Source organism: Rana temporaria, chromosome 5, assembly GCF_905171775.1.
Source record: "Rana temporaria chromosome 5, aRanTem1.1, whole genome shotgun sequence".
NCBI lineage: Eukaryota > Metazoa > Chordata > Amphibia > Anura > Ranidae > Rana > Rana temporaria.
This window is the reverse complement of record NC_053493.1, coordinates 115,785,943-115,812,381: the sequence shown is the minus strand read 5'-3', so window position 1 is coordinate 115,812,381 and position 26,439 is coordinate 115,785,943. Positions and strand designations below refer to the sequence as shown.

At 42.5% G+C, this 26,439-nt stretch overlaps 1 protein-coding gene across 1 annotated transcript in view; it reads left to right on the top strand.

The window, feature by feature from the left end:
• NEK11 (NIMA related kinase 11) overlaps nt 1-26,439 on the top strand; it is a 340,812-nt gene that overhangs the window by 82,301 nt on the left and 232,072 nt on the right. Inside the window, exon 3 of the mRNA XM_040353041.1 lies at nt 16,445-16,610. Within this exon, the coding sequence (XP_040208975.1) occupies nt 16,445-16,610 (166 nt within the window). The remainder of the gene's footprint in view (nt 1-16,444; nt 16,611-26,439) is intronic.

Genomic DNA, 26,439 nt, shown 5'->3' with positions numbered 1-26,439 from the left:
TACACGGCATAAGTAATTTCATAGCTAATAAAGCCATGCACATTGGCTATGTCATCGTGGTAGGGCTCTTGTTTTGACAGGAAATGGGTATCATTAAACCAGTTAATCTTTTTTGAAGGGATCTCAGGCAGCCACTCTGTTGCCATAATTCAAAGGCACAGTATGAAGTCTTCATTGCCAGAGGTGCAGGAATCACCGGAGGTCATTGTGAAAAACACTGTATCCTAACACGCCGAGCACCTGTCATATTACCAACATCATCAAAACCAGTAGCTGACAAAAGCGACAAGCTAGCCTGTCTCTTCTACTTCCTCCTGCTATCGTTAGCCTGGAAATAACATGCATTAAGAGATATTTAACAAAGGCCTCAGAGGGCCTGGTGGATTTGTAAGTGACATGATCTGTACAAAGAAAGTAACAATAAAAGCTGTGACATCTCCGGAGATGTGAAGTCTTCTGATGATATTACCTGTTAGATCAGCACTGAACTGGTGCACAGGAATAGAGATTTGTCACTCAGCATTATTTTGTTCATTAGATGAATTTGTGGCAATTTTGTGGACAAACTGACACCTCAGTAACAAGACATGCTCTTTTCTTCTTCCGGAAAACATGCTATGTTTTCTTATTCTCAGCAGTCTCTACTGGGTAAAGCATATCTGTGATTTTGCTGCCATAAATACAGTAATGTTGGGAACAATTAAACAAAAGATCTCTCCAATCAAATGCCTGCAAACTGCCTAGTAGGGGTTGCTGAACATTGTTTCACTACTGTTCATTTACAGCAGGCATGTCCAAAGTCTGGCCCGCGGGCCAATTTGCGGCCCACATTATGGTTTAATTCGGCTCCACTGGTAATTTGGATATATATATATATATGTATATATATAGGGGGGCAGATCCAGGTAGATCGGCGCATTCCTCCGTCCGGCGTAGCGTATCTACGATACGCTACGCCGCCGTAACTTACATTTTTTTTGGTATCCTGAAAGGATTTCCGCCGTAAGTTACGGCGCCGTAGCGTAACTTAGGCGGTGTAAGGGCGCACAATTCAAATGTATGTGATGGGGGCGTGTTTTATGTAAATACGTCTTGACCAGACGTAAATGACGTTTTTTTTTTACTGCGCATGCGCCGTCCGTGGGGGTATCCACGGTGACGTCATTCTACGCAAATCCCTATTTGCGAACGACTTACGCAAACGACGTAAAAAATTCAAAATTGGACGCGGGAACGACGGCCATACCTAACATTGAGTATGCCTCATATAGCAGGGGTAACTATACGCCGGAAAAAGCCGAACGCAAACGACGTAAAAAAATGCGCCGGCCGGACGTATGTTCGTGGATCGCCGTATCTAGCTAATTTGCATACTGGACGTGGAATTCGACGGAAACGCCACCTAGCGGCCACCGGAAAAATGCACCTAAGATCCGACGGCGTACTAAGACGTACGCCTGTCGGATCGAGCCCAGATGCAGTCGTATCTTGTTTTGTAGATACAAAACAAAGATACGACGCGGGAACTAACTTTGAAATTACGTGGCATATCAATAGATACGCCGACGTAATTCTTCTGTGGATCTGGCCCATAGTTTGTGACCCTAACGAATCCCTGAGCACTGTATTTGTCGTTTTGGCAGCCTTGGAGGGGACAGGGAAAGGGAGGGACGAGTGCCGTCAGATTACATACAGGAGAAGAAAGTCCCGTCTCCTGGGCTGGCATTGGACAACTGTTCTGTCTATCATAGGAGGCGGGACTTTGTATTAAAGAGGCTGCCGAGTAAACAGGAGATTCTCCTGTATGTAATCTGTTGGTGCTTGTCCCACCCCCTCCCTGTCCCCTCCAAGGCTGCAGATGGGCATCAATCAGGCTACACTGATCGCAATGGTGAGGCTGCATTCATGTCAATGGTGAGGCTGCATTCATGGCAATGGTGAGGCTGCAGATGGGCACTCATTAGGTTGCATTGATGGGCACTGACCCATATTTTGCTTCACAGTTCATTATTTAAAATTACATTTTTTTCTTGAAACTTCCCTCTTAAAGTGAAGGTGCTTGTTAAATATCAATAAATACGGTATATCCAAATAACACGCATGAGCTCATTCTTAGACTGTTCACTACACACAGCCACAAAGGCGAAAGAATTCGTGTTGGATACTGTATTACGTAATTTGCATTTAATTTTAATGGTTCAAAGAATGTCAGGTAAAATGGTCGGCCCTCACGCATGTTGACTTAATCAAATCTGGCCCTCTTTGAGAAAAGTTTGGACACCCCTGATTTACAATTATCTCTGATTTCTTAAAGAACAACTGTATCTTTAACCACTTGACCGTTACCCATCTTCATGACCAGGTCATTTTTTGTGATACGGCACAATGTTACTTTAAAGCGGTGGTTCACCCGAAAATCAACTTTCTGTCACTAGATCCAGCATACTGCTGACATCTGCAGTATGCTGGATTATTTTTAATTTTTTTTGTACTTATCATTTTAGCCGTATTTCTTCTCCTGCACGGAGCGGCGTATCCTTCCGGGTATAGGCATTCCTAAATGAAGCGCAGTTGATTGACGGGCTTGGATAGCGCATCACACCTTCCGGAAATAGCCGACGTGACTCTCGGCAATTTACGGCACCTGCGCAGTCAGCTGTATACGGCAGGCGCAGGCGCCGTAAGCAGCGGAGAATCACGTTGGCTATTTCCGGATGGCGTGACGCACTTATCAAGCCCGTCAATCAACTGCGCTTGATTTAGGAACGCCTATTCCCTGACGGATTCCCCGCTCGGAGCCGGAGAAGAAATACGGCTACAACGATAAGTACAAAAAAAATAAAAATCCAGCATACTGCAGATGTCAGCAATATGCTGGATCTAGTGACAGAAAGTTGATTTTCGGGTGAACCTCCGCTTTAACTTACAATTGCATGGTCATATGGCGCTGTGCCCAAATACAATTTATGTAATTTGTTTTCCACAAATAGAGCTTTCTTTTGGTGGTATTTGATCACTTCTGCATTTGACATTTTTTGTGCTAAAAAAAAACTGACAATTTAGAAATTTAGAATTTTGACACTTTCTGCTATAAAACAAATCCAGTTAAAAAAGTAAAAAACAGAAGGTGGGTCAAGGCATTGGGATCTACCGTCACTTATTTTCTCCATCCCATGTTCCTCTGAAGTTCTGGATATATTCTGCTCATATCGCTGTACTTCATGTCAATTCATGCTTACTGTTTATGATGTTCATTACTCTTTTGTATTCTGCTACATATTTTTGGTAAAAAAAATTATAGCATCCATTGGTATTTTTACTTATAGCGGGACTACAATATTGCAGCAGACATTCGAACACTGACACTTTTTGGGAACCAGTGACACTAATAGAGTGATTAGTGCTAACAAATATGCAATGTCACTGTACTAATGACCCTGGCTGGGAAGGGGTTATCAAAGGGTTAACGGTGTGCCTAACCAGTGTTTTACTATACTGTGGGAGGTGCTTTTACTAGGGGAAGAGATTAAATGTATTTATTAGAGGCACAAATGTCATCTCTTTACTCCTGTCAGAATGGCAATCTGTCTTGTTAACATTGGCAGACTGCCGTTCTGTCTCTCTGCAAGATGATCGTCAGGTGCTGGTGGACATTGAGTCGGGGGTACCCTCGGTGCAGCTCCCGCTTTGTATGCCTGTAAAGTAGCGCATGTTTCCTGTGTTTATAACAGTCCCTGCACAAAATGACATTTTTAAAGGAAAAAAGTAATTGAAAACTACTCGCAGCTATAATGAATTGTCGGGTCCCGTTAATACAGATTAAAGTCATTAAAAAAAACTACATGGCCCCCCCCCAGTCCATTACCAGGCCCTTTGGGTATGGTATGAATATTAAGGGGAACCCCGAACCCCCAAAAAATGCGTGGGGGTCCCCCCAAATTCCATTACCAGACCCTTAAGGTCTGGTATGGATATTAAGGGGAACCCTGCGCCAAAATTCCATACCAGACCCTTATCAGAGAACACAACCTGGCAGGCCACAGAAAAAGAGGGGGGACGAGAGAGCTCTCCCCCCTGAACCGTACCAGGCAACATGCCCTCAACATGGGCAGGATGTCCCCATGTGGATGGGGACAAGGGGCCTCATCCCCACAACCCTCGCCCGGTGGTTGTGGGAGTCTGCGGGCGAGGGGCTTATGGGAATCTGGAAGCCCCCTTTAACAAAGAGGACCTCCAGGTCCCGCCCCCCCATACAAAATTTGTTTTTTTCCCTTTTTTTCTCACTTTTTTTAATGAAATGGGAGGGATACAATGTACCCCGTTACCAATTCACATGAGGGGCGGGATCTGGAGGCCCCCTGTGTTAAAGGGGGCTTCCAGATTCTGATAAGCCCCTCGCCCGCAGACCCCCACATCCACTGGGCAAGGGTTGTGGAGATGAGGACCTTGTCCCCATCAACATGGGGACATCCTCCCCATGTTGAGGGCATGTGGTCTGGTACGGTTCAGGAGGGGGGGTTGCTCTCTCATGCCCCTCTTTTCCTGTGGCCTGCCAGGTTGCATGCTTGGATAAGGGTATGGTATGGATTTTTGGGGGGAACCCCACGCCATTTTTTTTTTTGGCGCAGGGTTCCCCTTAAAATCCATACCAGACCTGATGGGTCTGGTATGGATTTTTGGGGGGAACCTCACGCCATTGTTTTTCAAATTTGGCGCAGGGTTCCCCTTAATATCCATACCAGACCTGAAGGGCCTGGTAATGGAATTTGGGGGGACCCCTACCCCTTTTTTTTTAGTTCGGGGTTCTCCTTAATATTCATACCAGACCCAAAGGGCCTGGTAATGGACTAGGGGGGAACCCATGTTGCTTTTTTCAATGACTTTTATCTGTATTGCTGGGACCCGACAATTCATTATAGCTGCGAGTAGTTTTTGATGACTTTTTTTCCTTTAGAAATGTCATTTTGTGTAGGGACTGTTATAAACACGGGAAACATGCGCTACTTTACATGCATACTATAAACACCCCCCAGGTTTAAAGGAATATTTCACCTTTATTGTTTCACTTAAAATCACTGCTCCCGAAAAAAATGCTGTTTTTAAAACTTTTTTTTGCATTGATACATGTCCCCTAAGGCAGAACCCGGGCCCCCAAACACTTTTTTTTGACAATACCTTGCATATTAACCTTTAAAATGAGCACTTTTGATTTCTCCCATACACTTTTAAAGGGTGTTCCGTGGCTTTCGAATTTTCCGCGAACACCCCAAATTGTTCGCTATTGGGCGAACAGCCAATGTTCGAGTTGAACTCATGTTTGACCCGAACATAAAGCTCATCCCTAGTGTCCAGTAAGCAAGTAGTTAAGTAATTTTTTCTTTTCTTTTTTTTCTCATCTTTTAATTGGGGAAAAAATTGCATTTACTGTAGATTCATGGTACAGTATACTAAAAGGGCTCTCCTGCCTTTCCCCTCTCTCTTTCTGGTGGATACCTCTGGCTTTTTTATGAGTTTCCAATCTGCTTTTTCAGTCTGACCTCTTGAATCTTTGAGGACCACCACCACTTGAAGTTCTGTTAGAAATTTGTTCACTGAGAAAAAATGTTCTATCCTGTTCATGAATTTTCTGATCACTGTGGTCGAAAATGAACATTGATTTAACCCCACTAATGATTAACAAATCAAATGAACGTTCTTAAATTTGATTTTTTTAAACTAATTGCTACTAGTATATGACCAGCATATTAGGCGCTCCTTCTGCCCTGGCATGCCCAAAAACAAGCAGTTTTTGTCACAAATAGCCGTAGTCGTAGCTGTACGTCGCCTCGGGAACTCGCTTTTGTGGGTACGCGTGCACCGCCGGAGGTGCGCCTGCGCACCCATTGGCCAATGGGGGAGCCAACTAGCTGGTCCAGCGGACTCGGTGTCTGCTGGCCACCCACGATCATTCCCCCCAGTGACAGAACAGGGATCTGCCTGTGTAAACAAGGCAAATCTCTGCTCTGACAGGGGATATCACACAGATCCTGCCTTTCTGCTATGCAGGAAGAAGGATCTGTGTGTTTCCCCAGTCACACAGTCACCCATACAGTTAGAAAACACCTTCAGGGAATACATTTAACCCCTTGATCGCCCCTGATGTTAACCCCTTCCCTGCCAGTGCCATTAGTACAATAAAGCCTCGTACACACGATCAGTCCATCCGATGAAAACGGACCGATGGACCGTTTTCATTGGTTAACCAATGAAGCTGACCGATGGTCAGTCGTGCCTACACACCATCGGTTAAAAAAACGATCGTGTCAGAACGCGGTGACGTAAAACACAACGACGTGCTGAAAAAAATTAAGTTCAATGCTTCCAAGCATGCGTCGACTTGATTCTGAGCATGCGTGGATTTTTAACCGATGGTCGTGCCTACTAACGATCGGTTTTGTCCTAATCCATCGGTTAAATTTAAAACAAGTTGGCTTTTTTTTAACCGATGGTTAAATAACCTATGGGGCCCACACATGATCGGTTTTGACCGATGAAAACGGTCCATCAGACCGTTGTCCTCTGGTTAACCGATCGTGTGTACGAGGCCTAACAGTGCATATTTTTAGCACTGATCACTGTAATAATGTCACTGGTTCCCAAAAAAGAGTCAAAAATGTCAATTGGGTGTCCAATCTGCCCGCTCATATTTCACAGTCCCGCTAAAAATTACTGATCGCCACCATTAGTAGTAAAAAAATAAAAATCCCATAACGCTATCCCCTATTTTGTAGACGCGATAAATTTTGCGCAAACCAATCAATATACGCATATTGTGATTTTTTTAATCAAAAATATGTAGCAGAATACATATCGGCCTAAACTGATGAAGAAATTTGTTTTTTTACTTTTTGTTTTTGGAAATGTTTTAAAGCAAAAAAAAATGTTGTTTTGTTTTTTCAAAATTGTTGCTCTTATTTTGTTTAACACCAAAAACAATTATCAAATACCACCAAACGAAAGCTCTATTTGTGGGAAAGAAAAGACGTACATTTTGTGTGGGTACAGCATTGCACTACCACACAATTGTCAGTTAAAGTGACGCAGTGCCGTATCGCAAAAAATGGTCTGGTCAGGAAGTGGGTAAATCCTTCCGGGGCTGAAGTGGTTAAAATAAAATTGTATCCAAAAGTCAGCATAAAAAGAAATGAGGTAGTTTACGCACACGGCAGAAATGTGTTTCCGGTATCCTTAAACATTTCCATTCCCTTGTAATGAGAGAAATGCTTTGAGTCCTGTAAAATGACCTATTTCTTGAACTAGGTCACCTGGTCTGTTGATACCACGACTTGTGGAGCACTGACATCAGCAAATTATTCAAGCAGAACTTTTCAGTTGGAATTTCCCCATAGTTATACGGGGCCATTACACATAGAAACTGATGTGGCTCAAACAAACATGCGTCTATAGCAATGAAATCACCATAGCTTTGCATGTGCTTTTTTTTATGCATTATTTTATCACGTGTGCTGATAAATCTCATAGGCTAGTTCTCAAACAGGATTATATAACATGATCAATGCAATAGCCCATGCAGTAATTACAGCAGTATTTTGCTAAATTGTTGCTGGATTTTAACCTATAATATGGTATGTAAATACAGTATGTAAATAATTCATTAAATGTATTACACATAATAAATGTCATTAGCTTCTACCTGGCAATATTTGTGAGATACTATAAGATAAGGTGCTTATTGAGTATAAAAAGAAATGAAGCCATTTGAGATGGAGAGAAAATACTTATTGTAAATTCCTTGAGCAGGGCCTTCCTAATCCTTCTGAATTGAACTGTATTGTAACTGTACTGCCTCCCTTTTACTGTAAAGCGCTGCACAAACTTTTGGTAATAATAAAATAATTTATGAAAGCAGAGACTTTCAATAGGTGAAATCCATAGTTGTGTGCACCCTATTGCATTAGGTTGTGCACCTCAATGTTCAAACACACATGCATATGTGTTTGTGTATAGATACATATATACAGTTCTAGCGCTACCCCCTCAGGAGCCGCTGGTTAGATTTGGCATCTACTCTCAGTGATTCATTCAACCCTTTTAACTAGCTCGAACCCTCCCTTGGCACACCAGATAAATACAAAGGTATTGTGACCCCTACTTGGCTGAGGCCACAATAGCTTACATAAAACATGCAAAGGCAATGCAATGAGGTTATTACCTTCTCCTGTAGGCGATCTCCCAAGAGTAAACACACGTCACACAATTACTATATTCAAACCAAAAGATAACTTTACTGTGCATATGGTAAAGCAGATGAAAAGGGTTTGAATAACATATTAATTATACACAGGTATCAACACACAATGACTCTGCAAGGGCCCTTGCAAGAGTCAGCAAGTAAACCAAGAAATCTAATACTAAAAGGAGTAAAACTATTTGGCATATGTTATTTTAGGCAGTCTATGCTCGCGAGCTTCCCCTAGTGGGCAGTTCTGCAAAACAATTAATGTAAAGAACCTTAAACCAGGCCTGGCTCTAACAGTTCCCGGGTGTCTTCTGAGAACCAAGTTTATGTTGCAGCCGTTGGTGCACTTTAAACTGTAATCCAAAGGGGTAAAGGAAGGAACAAACTCAGTCAAACAAGGCGTAACAAACACCAATGCTGGTGAACTGATCGCTCGTCAGCTTCAATCAGTTCTGCGCGTGCAACTCCCAACTTAGTAGGCCTCTATGTTATAGTCAAAGATCAAGCATGTGACTCCGGTTATTAGATGACACTAAGTTATCAGCCAAAATGGGGTTTGAAAGTTAGGCATGTGCCCGCTCAGCCGAATAGACCTGATCCGCCTGAGTCCTTCACAAAAGGGGCACTCCGGTCAGTCACTGCTCCGGTGTCTGGCTCTCCGCTGCTCTTCAGTCGTCAGCTGGCGAAACTTCTCCTGGAACACAGGCTGGACACCCTTAGTCTTGCCTCCGGATGGTTGGTCCTCCGGTGGGTTCAGGCACAGGCTTCAGGCCTAACAGCTTGACTGTAGAGCTCCACACAGCTCCGCAGAGGAGAAGATGCAGGTCCAGAGAGAGCGAAATCCACCCCTCCCTGTCCTTAAGTAACCTCCCCCATAAGTCTGTGCGGAGGTGTCACATGTTCCAATAAGGCAGGGCATTGTGGGAAGTGTAGTCTGTTCCTACTAAGTGTCAATGGAGTCCATATCTCCCGGTACTTCTGGTCCCACAATGCACAACTTTTAAAGACATCTTAACATATGTACAGGTGTGACTCAAACTCCGATGGGCATTCAGGCCTATCAATTGTCTCTGACAAGATGACCCCGCTACACAGTATATGGCTCAACACTCTTATAAATAAATGTAAACAAACATTTTTAAATGTATTAAAACATTGACTGTGTCAATAGAGCAGTGTAACATGTCAGTATAGCAGTGGATGTGTCAGTAGAGCAGTGGACAGTGTCAGTCAGTCAGTAGAGCAGTGGGCGTGCCTGTCAGTAGAGCAGTAAACATGTCAGTAGAGCAGTGGACGAGTCAGTATAGCAGTTGACGTGTCAGTCAGTAGAGCAGTGTCACTAGAGCAGTGTCAGTCAGTAGAGCAGTGGATGTGTCAGTAGAGCAGTGGACGTGTCAGTAGAGCAGTGGACATTGTCAGTCAGTAGAGCAGGGGACGTGTCAGTAGAGCAGTGAACACTGTCAGTCAGTAGAGCAGTGGACAGTGTCAGTCAGTAGAGCAGTTGACGTGTCAGTGGAGCAGTGGACATTGTCAGTCAGTAGAGCAGTGGACGTGTCAGTAGAGCAGTGGACATGTCAGTAGAACAGTGGACAGTGTCAGTCAGTAGAGCAGTGGACGTGTCAGTAGAGCAGTGGACGTATGAGTAGAGCAGTGGACATTGTCAGTCAGTAGAGCAGTGGACATGTTAGTAGAGCAGTGGACAGTGTCAGTCAATAGAGCAGTGGACATGTCAGTAGAGCAGTGGACGTGTCAGTAGAGCAGTGGACAGTGTCAGTCAGTAGAGCAGTGGACAGTGTCAGTCAATAGAGCAGTGGACATGTCAGTAGAGCAGTGGACATGTCAGTAGAGCAGTTGACGTGTCAGTAGAGCAGTGGACTTGTCAGTAGAGCAGTGGACAGTGTCAGTCAGTAGAACAGTGTATATGTCAGTAGAGCAGTGGACGTGTCAGTAGGACAGGGATTGATGTCAGTCAGTAGAGCAGTGGATGGTGTCAGTAAGACAGAGGACACTGGCTTACTGACACCATCCACTTTTCTTTTTTATTACTATTTTATTATTTATGATTTTTTACAATGTTATTTTTTTACAATTATTTTAGGAGCCATGTTAGGGGGCTATGGTGAAATATCAGGGTTGTAAACTTTTGACTTAGGCAGCATGGGGTCTCACTTCTGGCCCAGGCAGCATGGGGAAACTGCTCTGCACGGGTGATTGGGGTGTGCCCAGGCAAATTCGACACGCCTATAATGAAATCACCGTAAACACACTGTAATTAAATGACATTTTGTTTGCACTGTTTATCATAAACCATTGTCATATTTTATGTGTAATGTGTGTTCAAACAACCACTTGCATACCTCCCAACTTTTTGAGATGAGAACGAGGTACACCTATTAGCAAAAGTATGTAAGCGTAGGACACACCCCTTGCCACGCCCCCTAACAGGGAATTATACAAAAGAAATTATTAGTTAAATCCACAAGTGCTTTTTTTTACCATTACTATACCTTTATACTGGCTTTTGAAATTTACAAATGCAGCCATTTAGAAACTGGTTGAAAGGTTTAGCACGGTGAAACACTTTTTGAAAGATAAATAGTGCATTGTATATACAACTATATAGATCAGACTAAAATGAGGGACAAATGAGGAGGAAAAAGGAACAGATGGACTTTGTTTCAAATCAGGGGCAATCCCTCGAAATCAGGGATAGTTGGGAGCTATGCACTTGTAGTCTCCACTGAAGGTGGCAAGGTAGAAGCACAACCAGGACAGACAATTGCCCCCCTATAACAGGAAGGGCTTTGATATCACTTAGTATTGATTTAGTAATTCAAGATTGTTAAAAATGACCTATGAATTTACTTTATCTTATAGATTTTAGTGATTGGCTTTACATATACTTTAAATATCTATATATATATAAAAAAAATACCATTTTATACCTATGCAATATTTATATTTGTAAACTGAAAATTTGTTTTAATGAGAAAATCATCATAAAAAAAAAAAAATACGGTTGCAGCGAATTGACCCTGATGGCATTAAATTTAACACATTTAACACATAAACCTGGGACTTTAAATAAAGCACAATAAAAAAATGAATGTATAAATTTAAAAAAAGTTCACAAACCATTCTTCCTGCTAGGAACTGATTTTAAATGCCAGCCACTCCTGTAGCTCATATTACAAAACTGATTGCATACAATTACAGAATTTTTGATGTTGTATTTTTCTTTTTATGTGTGTACTTCTTCAAATTGCTGTAGATGCCTTGCTGATAGGAGGTCACAGCGACATTAGAGAGTGCAGAACAATACAATGAGGCGTACTCATGAACTGAATTGCATCTAAAGAAGTGTATGACTCAGACAGGTTCATTTGTGCCAGGAAGGAAGAAATATATTTTATTTGGAACTATTTTAATGGTTATTTTTCTGCCCTTTCTTCATGCCCTGCTTCAGTCATTGTACATCTAACAGGGCGCCACTTCAGACTTTGTGTAAAAGTGATATCTATCTACGATATCTATCTGATAAATTACCTCTCAGCGTGGGCTCATCCTTCCTGGAAGATGTTTGTTTTACAGGAAAGTCAGACGTGCCTTTTTGAGATTGTATTCTTTTTAAAAATGGGTCAAGTAACTTGGGAAAAGACCTGCATGCTGATTTTTGGAATGATAATACTAAGTAATGCCTCATGCACAATGGATGTTTTTCTGACATGGCATATGGCGGTTTTTCTCTCAACTCCCTTGCATGTTAGCCTTTTTGTCCATGCACACATAGGTATTTAGAGAAGATTGGAAGCAGAAAAATTCCCCCTACCGTCCAGGAGCAGCGGCGTTTTGGCAGAAAAAGTATTGACGCATCTAAGCGCATTTAAATGACTATTAGCGCTAGGGGCGTTTCTAATCGCTTGACCATTTATTTTATTTAAATATTTTTAAATAAATTATTATTCTGGCCAATTTAATTAACACCCAAGTGCTTTCAGCCTACAAGGCTTATGAAGGAGGCATGGCTTGTCTCCGAAATGCATTCCTATTGGTTACCGATCCACAGGCTGACAGGTCATTCTCATAGGCTGTAGGATCGTGCCAGGCATCCACTGCAGCTCTTCAACCTGATAGAACACCGTTGGGATGAAAGAATTGTAAACACAGACAGTGCATCGCAATCAATATGTACAAGCTCTATAAAGTCCAGTGTGGCACTAATCATTAAAAGCAGTCCAGGGCCCAATAAAAGATTTCCAAAAATGTCCATAAAAGACAGAAGAATCCATGCGAGTGTTCCTACCACCAACAGGCGAAATGCTCACCTCATAGGAACGACCCTTGAGCCAACATGAGAGTCAGTATATACTTTTTCCCACTTCAGGGTGTAAACACTTTAAAATGCGAGAGATCCTGGTGCTCACATGAATCCTTGGATAAATAAAAAAATAAATAAAAAATTAAGTGCTCTCTGTTAAAAGCACAGACTTTAATGTAGGTAGAAAACTTAGACAATGTTCTTGATAGCAAGCATAAACATAACGCTTGTCAGGATAGCAGCGGGTGGCTCCGCCTCCCATATACGTTACGCCCTACGGGACGTCACCCGCTGCTATCCTGATGAGCCATTATGTATGCTGTTTATGCTTGCTATCAAGAATATTGTCTGTAAGTTTGCTACCTACATTAAAGTCTGTGCTTTTACAATATCGAGTGTACTTCAAATTTTATTTTATTTTATTTATCCTTCACCGCTGTTCTTGTGACCATCGGGATCACTCACATTCCAAAATGTTTACCCCCTGAAGTGCTAAAAAAAATCTGACCTTCCAGTTGGCTCGGGGTCATTCCCTTGAGGTGAGTAAGCATTTTGCCTGTTGGTGGTGGGATCAGTCACCCCGGATGCAAGTGGATCTGATAACACTCATGGATTTTACTGTCTACTGTGGACATTTCTGGCTATCTTTTATTGGGCTCTGGACTGCTCTTAATTTTTATAGCTTGTACATATTGATTGTCTGTGAAATTACCCTTTAGAGTTCAGCTTGCAATAGTTTTTATCATTTTTTTTTTATTTGTTTGCGCTGATTGTACTTTGTTAACCACTTGCTTACTGGGCACATATACCCCCTTCCTGCCCAGGCAAAATTTCAGCTTTCGGCACTGTCACGCATGCGACATTGTTTTCCAAACAAAATTGACGTCCTTTTTTCCCACAAATAGAGTTTTCTTTTGGTGGTATTTGATCACCTCTGCGGTTTATTTTTGGCGCTATAAACAAAAAAAGAGCGTACATTTTGAAAAAAACACAATATCTTTTACTTTTTTCTATTAAAAAATATCCCAATTTAGAAAAAAAAAGATTTTATTTCTCAGTTTAGGCAGTTTAGACACATCGGACACTTTTGACACATTTTTGGGACCATTCACATTTATACAGCGAACAGTGCTATAAATATGCACTGATTACTGTATAAATGTGACTGGCAGGGAAGGGGTTAACACTAGGGGGCGAGGAAGGGGTTAAATGTGTACCCTGGGAGTGATTCTTACTGTGGGGGGAGGGGACTGACTGGGGGAGGTGACCAATCTGTGTCCCTATGTACAAGGGACACAGCATTGGTCTCTTCTCCCTGACAGGATGTGGATCTCTGCATGCTCCACAGTGGCCGGAGGACCCAAGGTCATAAAAAGACGGCCTCCCGGCATTGTAGAGCCACCTTGTGGCTATTTTTTTTTTTTTACTATGGCCTGGGTCTGAAGAGGTTAAGTAGCTTCTGGAAGAATGGTCGAATGGTCAAACATAGACACACTCCTAAACCTTGTGGACAGCCTTCCTAAAATAATTGAAGTTGTTATAGCTGCAAAGGGTAGGCCAACTCAATATTGAACCCTATGGACTAAGACTGGGATGCCATTAAAGTTCATGTGTGCAAAGGCAGGTGTCGCAATACTTTTGACAATATAGTGTACTGTATATGTAAAGCGCCGTGTAAATTGACAGCGTTATATAAGTACCTAAAATAAATGGTGTAGGACGAAACATGTCAGGTGAGTGGAGTCAGGAGGACCTTAGGCTGAAGCTGTATCTTCACCTTTCTGTATAGTGGCTAGGCTTCAGTGCATGGCGTTTCCACCTTTTGTCTTCTCATTTGCTTCTGCTAGCCTGGATGAGTTTGTTTGATCCGTTTTGTGCTTTGGACTGCAGGGGGAGGCTTTGTAGCACTTTTAGCGTCATTCCAAGATCTTAGCATATGGGTCTTTTGTAATCCAGTTATAATACTTTGCTGGGTCTGCACTGAATACAAGTAGACTTTAAACGTCCTTTAATAATACATGTAAGAATGTATGCAAAAAATGTAAAAAACAATTACATTATTAAAACATGAAAATGTGAGCCTAGCCTTTGTACATTTTATTTTATTTTTGCCCAATTTTCCAGCTGACTTATCCTACTTTGCTATACTATTGACCTTTTCTCTATGCTGGTTTCCCAAATGAGCTATTTTAGAATGAGAAAAGACTTGTAAATATTTAAATGAGTGTGCGCTATTCACCACCTGGGAAGATTGTTCGGTCTCCCCGGGTGTTATATAAAGCCGCACTGCTGGCTCTTCCTTTGCTTCAAAATGATAACGGAACAATACAAAACAGTATCTCATATATGAATTATAATTCCATTTTATACTATTTAAAGACCAATTTTCTTCACACGTCCACAATGAATGTATTATGTATGTCCATACATAATAGTTATTCATTTAACCTCTGTATTGTTGCTTGGTATGTATTATTTCAGTAAACCCTTTTTGTTCATAAAGAAAAATTATTTACTATATTTGTTGAAAGTGATATTAAATCAATTTATATTTCTGGGATGATACAATTTTTTTAACGTTGTACCTAAAAACATTGAAATGCTATAACATAATTAATTGTATTTCTAGTATAATACACCATTTTACTTTTAATAATTCAAGGTTTCTTAAAGTACAACTAAACACAAGAACAAAAATTGAATATATTGAGACTTATCAGTCCTTAGTGGTGGCATGTGGTGGCTGCATTGTTTTTTTGTTTTTTTTACTCAGAAATTCGTGTATAATTGTAAAAAATATTTTTTCAGATAATGAAAAATATATATTTAACTGGTTCCTGGCCAGCCGCCGCAGTTGTACTCGTGCGCGAATAGCCGTCATTGTACGTCGGGCATGTACACGGCAATCTGTGGGCAGGTGTGCGCGTGTGCCCATTCGCTAGCGGGGGAGCCAATCAGCGGGTCTGGCGGACTCTATGTCTGCCGGCCACCCGCGATCTCTCCACAGAGGGGTAGAACCAGTGTAAACAAAGCAGATCCCTGTTCTGTCAGGGGAGTAGTGAGATTGTCTGTTCCTAGTGATCTGGAACAACGATCTCTATCTACTCCCTGTCAGTTGACCTCCCGCCCACAGTTAGAAAGCACCTCCCTAGGGAACATTGCCCATTTGCTAGCAGGGGAGCCAATTAGCGGGTCTGGCGGACTCGATGTCTCCCTGCCACCCACAATCTCTCCACAGAGAGACAGAACCAGTGTAAAGAAAGCAGATCCACATTATGTCAGGGGAGTAGAGTGAGATTGTCTGTTCCTAGTGATCAGGAACAGCAATCTCTCTCTACCCTGTATCAGTTTCATTCTGGGACACTGTATTGTCCTGGAATGAATGTGCCCGGGACAGATGTGCAAAATGTGGGACTGTCCCGGGCAATCCGGGACACGTGGTCACCCTAGTTCACACTGACAGCGGGATTGAAATTGCGTGAGTTCAGCTGAACTTGCACGATTTCAGTCCGACTTCAGGAGCGATTTCAGAGACATCTGTGCAAATTCCTGCACAGATGTCTAAACAAATCGCACCCCGAAGTCCCAAAAGTAGAACAGAAACTACTTTTGGAAATCGGTGCTGTGCTGCAAAGCCGTTGCACCGATTCAGACATTGCCATTGCCGGCAAAAGCTGCCGATTTGCCGTAGGATTTGGCATGTCCATTTGCATGTCAAATCGCATCAATGTGAACCTAGGCTAAAGGTGGATTTTAAAGATCAATTGTGCATTAAGTGAACTACCACTTGCTAGTGTTCTTATCTTGTGGCCAAACTGTTTTTAGAAATTAACTTTCAAATAATTTGTTATCTGGTTTATCTGAAAATATATTATTTTTTTTTACAGAAAGGTGCTGAAAGAAATAGCTGTTGGTGAGTTGAATCCAAATGAAACAGTTCAAGCTAACCTGGAAGCGCAACTACTCTCAAAGCTAGACCACCCAGCCATTGTGAAGTTTCATTCAAGCTTTCTAGAGAATGCAAGTTTCTGCATCATCACTGAGTATTGTGAGGTAAGGAAAAGTGATACAATTCCAAGAGTGAATGATATATTCCACAAAGTATAATGATATAAGAATATTATTCACTAATTCTGCCAGTTTCAGCAGTATTGGTGTTTTGTATTGTAATTATATATCTGTTATGTGAACCTATCACGATGAAAAAAATGGAAGCTGTCATTGCTGGCCTATTTTGAGGCTGGGTTCACATATATGCGAATTGGATGCATTTTGAAGCGCATCCTATTCGCATGACATGTGAACCCAGCCTCAAAATAAGCCAGCAATGACAGCTTCCGTTATTGGGCTTTGGTCGGGCTTCGCTGAGACTTTGGTCGGGCTTCGCTGAGGCTTTGGTCGGGCTTCGATGAGGCTTTGGTCGGGCTTCGATGAGGCTTTGGTGGGGCTTCGATGAAGCTTTGGTGGGGCTTCAATGAAGCTTTGGTGGTGCTGTGATGAGCCTTTGGTGAGGCTTCCTGGGCATTCGATGAGGCTTTGGTGGGGCTTCAGTGGCGCTTCAAGCGAGCTTTGCCATAGACTTCTATGGAGGCTTTGAAGATGCTTTGAAGCACCACTGAAGCTACATGGGGTATAACTTTTGAAGCAAAGCAAAAGCAGGTGTAAACAGGGCTGTAATCTAACCATTTTATTTAGTGACATGAGGTTTGACTAGCTCAGAGAGCTTTTAGACTAGTTTACACTTGCTTCAAAACATGTCTTCGGACACGCTTTGTTGAAGCTCTCTGAACACCAGTCAAAGCTCTTGTCACTAAATAATATGGTTAGCTTACAGCCCTGTTTATACCTTCTTTTGCTTGGTGCTTCGATGAGGCTTCGACAAGGTGTCGATGGGGCTTTGGTGGAGCTTCCATGGGGCTTTGGTGGGGTTTCATAGATTTCTACAGAAGCTTTGAAGACTTTTGAAGCACCACTGAAGCTACATGGGGTATCATTTTTGAAGCGAAACCGAAGCAAATCAAAGCAAAAGTAGGTGTAAACAGGACTGTAAGCTAACCATTTTATTTAGTGACAGGAGCTTTGGCTGGCGTTCAGAGAGCTTTAACAAAGCCCGTCCGAAGCTTTGTTGAAGCCGAAGCAAGCGTAAATGAGCTCCTAACCACTTCATTACCCAGCTATAGTAATATGACGTCCGCAGGAGGGATCTCCCATCCTGGGTGGGCGTCATATGACGTCCTGGGCTTCCCGGCCGTCTAGGGGGGGGCGCACATGCGTATTTTGTAGACGCTATAACCAATCAATATACGCCTATTGCAATTTTTTTACCAAAAATATGTAGAAGAATACATATCAGCCTAAACTGAGGAAAACATGTGTTTTGTTTTTTTTGTAAAAAAAATTGGGATATTTATTATAGCAAAAAGTAAAACAATATTGTGTTTTTTTCAAAATTGTCACTCTTCTTTTGTTTATAGTGCAAAATGGTGCGCTCTAATCTCCCTGCCGTACCCAAACACCCCAGTCAGCTGAGAGTAGAAAAGAGGATGAGGGTTGTTAACCCTGCAGGCTCTGCTCATGTCTACTACAGCTCACATTCAGTACGATAGGTCACACCTAGCAGGAATCTGCGGCAGTTTCTATATGAAAAACTGCCATATTCCCTCTGTTAATTAGGGGTAGACCTGCGCTAGTTTCTATTTCACCCTGAAGTAGAAATTGGTGCTGGTGGCATAGATAGATCTGAAACGGGTCTATCTGCTTAGTTAATGTAGACAGTTTCATGCACTATTATAGTGTTAATTTCCCAGCATATTACTAAATACAGTTTGCGACTATAAATATTCTTGGTTTCATCTTTTCTTGGTCATTACATATGCAAGCTCTGCTTCCTGCTGATCCCCCTGTATTATTGTGAGCAGTGCTGGGACAAGGCCATTTGGTGCCCAGGGCGAAGATGGCAAAGTGCGCCCCCCCGTTTTTAAGAAAGAATCTGGTGGCAATTGATGGGGCAAACTGGCAGCACACTGGCGGCAGTTGATGGGGCAAACTGGCAACAATTGATGGTTACAGTGGCTGTGTGTGTTGGCACAGTGGCTGTGTGTGATGGGCACAGTGGCTGCGTTTGATTGGCACAGTGGCTTGTTTGATGGCACAGTGGCTGCGTTTGATGGGCACAGTGGCTGCGTGTGATGGGCACAGTGGCTGCGTGTGATGGGCACAGTGGCGACAATTGATGGCACAGTGGCTGCGTTTGCGTTTAATGGGCACAGTGAATGCGTTTGATGGGCACAGTGTCTGCATGTGATGGCACAGTGGCTGCATGTGATGGGCACAGTGGCGACAATTTATGGCACAGTGGCTGCGTTTGATGGGCACAGTGGTGACAATTGATGGCACAGTGGCTGTGTGTGTTAGCACAGTGGCTGCATGTGATAGCACAGTGGCTGCGTGTGATGGGCACAGTGGCTGCATTTGATGGGCACAGTGGCGACAATTGATGGCACAGTGGCTTAGTGTGTTGGCACAGTGGCTACATGTGATGGCACAGTGGCTGCGTTTGGTGGCATAGTGAGGCTGCAATTGATGTTTTTTTTTTTTCCGCTAGTCAGAGAAGGCAACTAGGCAAGCATGGCTCAAAAATATTTTTTTGTGCTGGTCACCTCAATCAGCCACAATTCCCCCCCCAATACAGCCATAATTATTTTCTCTAACATGTTCTGTTCTGCTTACTTTTTAGTTCAGACTCAGTAGTCTTCTTCTTTGCAGTAGCACACTGCTGGTTCCTAGGCACTGTGACTGTAGGCAGGCAGGCTCCTCGTGGCTCCTCGTGAGTCTTTGCACTTGCAAGCTCAGCAGCGCCGACACAGCTCCCTGCGCCTCCGGCCGTGACGTCACGTGGCTCACACCGCTGGAATGGACCAACTTACTCCTCCATAGGGGGAGTAAACAAACAGAAAAGGGAGCCAGGAGGTGACGGTCGGACGGTCCCAGATGCAGGAGGCACACAATTTGTACAGTGCACTGCTGCTGCCCACACTGACTAGTCTATGATGACACACAGACACAAGTGTACTGCGGCTGCCTGTGTGTCAGAATTGCGCCCCCCTCCTATACAAAATGGTAGCGCCCAGGGCACTCGTCCTCTCCGCCCCTGCATTGTACCGGCCCTGATTGTGAGTCTACCAGACACGGAATTTTGGACTAATAATAATAACTTTCTGTGGTCTCCAATGAGGTGAAACACTGTCAGGCAAAGCTTAATGCGGCTTGTGAAAGCTGACATTTTCTCTATGGAAGTGTGATTATCATTTATAAGAACATTTTAGCGTCTATTATCTGTGCATACATTTGGAGGACAGACAGAGGGTCAGGGGTCCTGCATTCTGATAGGACAGCCAGTGCAGTATATAAACTCCTCCTACAAGCTTTAACCATAGCAGTCACAAGACTGCTATATACTGCTCATGAGAAAAGTAATTGATCAGTTTATATTTACGAAAATATTTTGCCCTTCCATGTTCTGTGTACTGTGGGAGACCAGATATAGTGAATGCAGGGTCCTGGGTTTAGTAACACATTAAGGTGTGAGAAATCTGTTAACCATGCAGCATTATTATGGCAGATAAACCTGTGTTACCCATAGATAGAAGTGGCTCCTTGGGTGTCTTGCAGACCTATAGAATATGTGTGCATGTCTATGATTGCATCCCTAAAGATAAAATAAAAATACAATAATTCTTTAATTTTCAATATCTACTGTACCTTTAATGTTTACTTCACTGCCTTTTACTCAACTTAATGCTGATCTGTAGCCATCTCAGAAAACGTGTTTTTGTATTTCTAATGTCTAGTTATGTTGTGATATTTGTGTTTGAAATCACTTGCTATTTTCCTTATTAGAAGTTCATGCGGGGTCCTATGGGATTATTTGTGGCCACTGTGTGCAGATCTCCTATGAGATAAAACTGTTATATAGTGATATCAGCCAAATGATGGGGCAAAAAAGGAACATGCAACTTGTAGTTTACAGTATGAATGCAAGAATAATAGCAATGTCAATTAAATCGTAAAGGGGTATATAACAAGCATAAGACAAATTCACTGTTAATGAGTTGCGCAGGAGTCACCGTTCCGAGCTATCAACGCTGCCAGCCGATTGGGTGATGATCTAAGAATCCCACCCTTGCTCTGTGAAAATACACTGACAAAAAAAGGAGTCACTTGCTCAGTAAATTTTTATTCAGGCATCCTGTGTTCCATGCTTTTTCTTTCTTGTCAAAGCATAAGACAAAGTATAACAGGCAGCAAAACTATTGCAGTATGGGACTGCCTGGTGGTAGTTCCCTCAAAGGCCACTAGGTGGCAGCACAGTACAGAATAACAGTCAGTATCTAAGGTATAAGAAGAAAACACTAGTAATAAACAGCACAGTGCAATTTTTTCTTTTTTTTTCCTCAACCCCCCGCCAAATACTCACCTGAGCAGCATCTCGATCCAGCAATGTGCACAAGACTCGAAAAAAACAGGACTGTGAGCTAACCATTTTTATTAAGGGCTCATTTACATTTGCTACGGCTTCAACAAAGCCTTGGACAGGCTTTACTTCACTTACAGTCCTGTTTACACATGCTTTTGCTTTTGCTTTGCTTCAAAAATTATACCCCATGCAGCTTCAGTGCTGCGTCAAAGCCTCTTCAAAGCCTCCATAGAAGTCTATGGCAAAGCTCGCTTGAAGCCCCACTGATGCCTCATCGAAGTGCCAAGCAAAAGCAGGCATAAACAGGACTGTAAGCAAAACCATTACACAGTGCAAAGACATGCTGGTAGGTAAATTGGATCTTGTCCAAATTGGCCCAGCATATATATGTATGACTGTGTGTCCCAAGCATGTCGAGATCCTATGGGGTAAAATGACCGCACCAGAAAAGCAGACACTGGCTGGAAAAAGCGCCTAGAGGCGATTCAGTTCACATGTGTAGCGCTATACAAGTCATTCAATCAATCAATCAATCAATTAATCAATTAATCAGTGCAGGTAAGTATAACATGTTTGTTATCTATTTTTTTTTTAATGATTCACTGATTGGGTTGCTAGGCGTTACTGCACACCATTACCGCTCACTGATTGGGTTGCTAGGCGTTACTGCACACCATTACCGCTCACTGATTGGGTTGCTAAACATTACTGCACACCATTACTGCTCACTGATTGGGTTGCTAGGCGTTACTGTACACCATTACCGCTCACTGATTGGGTTGCTAGGCGTTACTGCACACCATTACCGCTCACTGATTGGGTCGCTAAACATTACTGCACACCATTACTGCTCACTGATTGGGTTGCCAAAGATTACTGCACACCATTACCGCTCACTGATTGGGTTGCTAAACATTACTGCACACCATTACTGCTCACTGATTGGGTTGCCAAAGATTACTGCACACCATTACCGCTCACTGATTGGGTTGCTAAACATTACTGCACACCATTACTGCTCACTGATTGGGTTGCCAAAGATTACTGCACACCATTACCGCTCACTGATTGGGTTGCCAAAGATTACTGCACACCATTACCGCTCACTGATTGGGTTGCCAAAGATTACTGCACACCATTACCGCTCACTGATTGGGTTGCCAAAGATTACTGCACACCATTACCGCTCACTGATTGGGTTGCTAAACATTACTGCACACCATTACTGCTCACTGATTGGGTTGCCAAAGATTACTGCACACCATTACTGCTCACTGATTGGGTTGCTAGACGTTACTGCACACCATTACTGCTCACTTATTGGATTGCTAGAGATTAGTGCGCACATTACTGCTCACTGATTCCTGTAACTCAGTTTCCCCCTCTGTAAGCCGCTCTGGTCCATCCGCGGCTTTATTAATTCAGCCATGAGTACGAGCCCAGCAGCTCCAGCCACTGCCTCGGGGTCCTCATTGGATAGATTGATAGCAGCAGGAGCCATTGGTTCCATCTGCTGTCAATCAAATCCATTGACACGGGAACCGGGGGCAGGTCCAAATCTTGCTGTCTGTGTCAATGAACGCAGCAGCAGGACTCGGGATCACTCGAAGAGGAGGAGAAAGGAGCACTGTCGGTAAACCACAGAAAAGGAGAATCAGGGCCTCTCTGTGCAAAACCCATACAAAAAACCTTTACAATCACTTGAAAGCAGAAACAATGTTATTATTCTTTTATAAACGACTATTCCCCCCCATCCCCTTGTAATGGAGAGGAACAAGGGCAGACATGTTTGCAACCATTATACAGAAGAGGAGTTTTTTTTTTTGCAAGGTCCGTGGTTTACAACCGCATTAAAACAACAGGATAGTACCCCATATTTGTTTTTAGACTTCAACTTTATCAAAATAGTTAGATCGCCATCTTTCACATTGTTTCAACAAGGTCATAGGACCCCTAAGTGGAATCTCACACTTCTAGGAATCTCACACACCGCATCTGCGGCGCTGCACCGATTTCAAAAAGTAGTTCCAGAAACCTGCACAGATGTCTCTTAAATCGCGGCCGAAATCGGGACTGCCAGCGGGAGTGAAGCCGTGCGAGTTCAGCTGAACTCGCACGGCTTCACTCTCGCAGCTCAGTGTGAACCAGGGCTAAAGCTGGGTTCACACCTCTGACGGATGCGGCTCGCAGCAGGGTTCCGGTGCGTCCTGTTCTCCATTTCAGGGACAAATCAGGGCCGAATTATTGCCTGAATTTGGCCCTGAAACTGAGCCAAATACTCACAGGACCCTTCTGCAATCCGCTCCGCAGCGGCTACTGAGATGTGTGAACCGACACCATAGAGAGGCTCTGTCATGCAAATTGAATGCGGTGGAAACCCACATCCAATTCGCATTCAAGCCAGCCTGAAACTCCTTTTTTTTTTGTCAAGTTCCTATGCGTATACTTTCTTTTTGGTTTTAACTTTTCGTTTACTGCTTTCTCCAGGTCTACCAACATGGTTTATTGTCTACTATGTAATTTACATATTTTGCTGACATAGACCTCTGTAAATTACTGTTCCTATGCACAGCTGGATGTATTATTCTAGGTCTTTAGCTAATAGCTTACTTTTTAGTGCTTCTATTATTTTCAAGGCATTTTCCCTGCCTCTGCCTCCTCACCCTCCTTTGGTGTGCATTTTTAATGCACCTCCAATAAACATTAAATAAAGGCCTCCTTGCAATATTTTACTTGTAGATGATTTGCATTTTTTACAAACAATCCTCACATTCCCGCCGAGGTTAATTACTCCATAAAACATGATCTTGGTCCCTGTAAAGAATTTACAGTATCATGCAAATTCTCAAATGTGACATATGCAGTACAAGTGCAATCAAGTGGGTGGGAATTCAGGGAATATTACACTGACCTTCTCAGCCTTTGTGGTGTTTATTAAATGTATTTAGGCTTACGTTTTGTAAAAAAAAAAAATGCCAAAGGGAAATTTACGCTTATTTTCATCTTTCATTATAGCAAAACTATGGGCCGTTCGTATCAGGAGATCTATCTGTCACTATATTTATATTAATGAGGCTTTTCAGGATAGCTTTACCTGTGTAAAAGATGACAGATCATAAATCCTTAGCAAGTAGAGTATGAGAAATTTCTTAGTCTAAGTAATGTGAAATTTGTATTTCCCAGGAACATGTTACATATAATATATATCTGAGTGGTCTTTCCTTATGTACCTCCACAACTGGCCTCATTGCATTTATATAGAGAGAAAGTTGTCATCTCAGATTAATGACATCTCCTTAGACCTCTGTCATGGACTACATGGTCAACCTGTTGTTTGACAAGGTTATTTCCCAAGGTAATTGCAGGTCAGATCTCCTATATTATAGAAAATATATAGTGGTTTGTACATTTTTTACTTTATTATGTTCACAATATATACATAAACATTTATATTATCAAATAAAAAAATAAAACATAAAATACAATATATCCCTTAGATTGCAAGCTCCCAGGAGCAGTGCCCTCCTAACCCTCTTGTACTGAATTGTAACGCGCTGTGCAAACTGTTGTCTCTATATACATCCTGTATAATAATAATAATAATAATAATAATAATAATAAATATATATATATTTTTAACATTTTTGTGAATTAACTATATGATATAAATTTCATATGAATATTATATTCATACATTTCCAGCTTTTTAATACCAAAATTAAATGATTTTGAGAAATTATATATTCTGGGCCAGATCCACAAAGAGCCGCCGTAACTTAAAAATTCCCATTTAAGTTACACTGCCGGAAAATTTCTACCTAAGTGCCCGATCCACAAAGCACTTACCTAGAAATTTTCGGCTGTGTAACTTAAATCCGGCCGGTGCAAGGCATTCCTATTCAAATGGGGCGAGTCCCATTTAAATTAGGCGCGCTCCCGTGCCGGCCGTACTGCGCATGCTCACGACGTCATTTTCCCGACGTGCATTGCGCGGTTTTACGTTACGCCGAGTTTTGTGAATCGCGCCGGGTAAAAAAAGTTGCGTCGGGAAAAAAAAAAAGATACGGCGGGGGAAAAAAAAAATAACAGCGTCGCGGGAAAGAAGGGTCTACTTTTACAAGGTGTACTAACTTTACACTTTGTAAAAGCAGCCCTAATTTTGGGTTTGCAAACTAATACTTACGGAGAAAAAAGGAAGCTGAAAAGCTTTGTGGATCTCCGTAAGTGCTAATTTGCATACCCGACGCGGCATTTCGACTCGAAATGCCCCCAGCGGCGGATGCGGTACTGCATCCTAAGATCCGGCAGTGTAAGTCCCTTACACATGTCGGATCTTCTGCCTATCTATTGGAAACTGATTCTGTGGATCAGTTCCAAAGATAGAAACAGGGATACGCAGGCGGAACAGCAGATCCGCCTGCGTATCTCTTTTGAGGATCTGGCCCTCTGTTTCCATCCTATTTTAACGCTGTTTTTACAGAAGGGCTAGGAAGTTGTGTTCAGAGAGACGGAGAATAAAGCAGCTGCCATTCTTCTCTTTCTTTAGAAAACACAATGCTCTCTAAATCTGCTGTCATGGGGGCACCTTATATATTTAAATAATCACCCCAAATCCTTAAGGCCCCTTTCACATGGGGCAGTGGAGGTGCGATGACGGTATAGCGGCGCGATTTTTAGCGCCGATATACCGTCGTATTTACCGCGATATTCGGTCGCTAGTGGTGCGGTTTTAACCCCCGCTAGCGGCCGAAAAAGCGTTAATACCACCCGCAATGCGCCTCGGTATAGGAGTGGTAAACACCTCGCTCCTATACCGCTCCAAAGATGCGGCTAGCAGGACTTTTGGAGCGGTCCTGCTAGCGCACCGCTTCAATGTAAAAGCCTTCGGGCTTTCACATTGAAGCCTGCAGGGCACGATTTTTTCAGGCGGTATAGCAGCGATATTTTTAGCGCTGAACGCCTGAAAAACGTGTCAGTGTGAAAGGGGTCTAAAGATTGTGTTTAATAGACCAACATATAAATTGTGGGCCCCCACTATTTACTTATGCAGAGATGTGTTCCGTAACAGCCTTTCTTTGTGCTTTACTGTGCATAGTTTGTAAATAGAGGACTTTCAAGGTACCAAGATATTACATGTGGACAGATTTCTTGAAAATCATCCTTTTATTATGATTGCTTAAAATATGCATCATCTGATCCAATACACATTGAAAAAACTCAACACTCATGCCACAGGATATAAGGTATTCTTCTATTCATACAGATCTTATTTTACATCATTGTAACACAAGATATTGCAACAATGGTAAAAAAATCCAGTGAGTTTTGTTAGGAGCTCAACTTCAGGTGCATGCAATAGGTAATCATTAAAGTCAGTTAAAAGAGTTTGTGATTTAAAAAAAATAT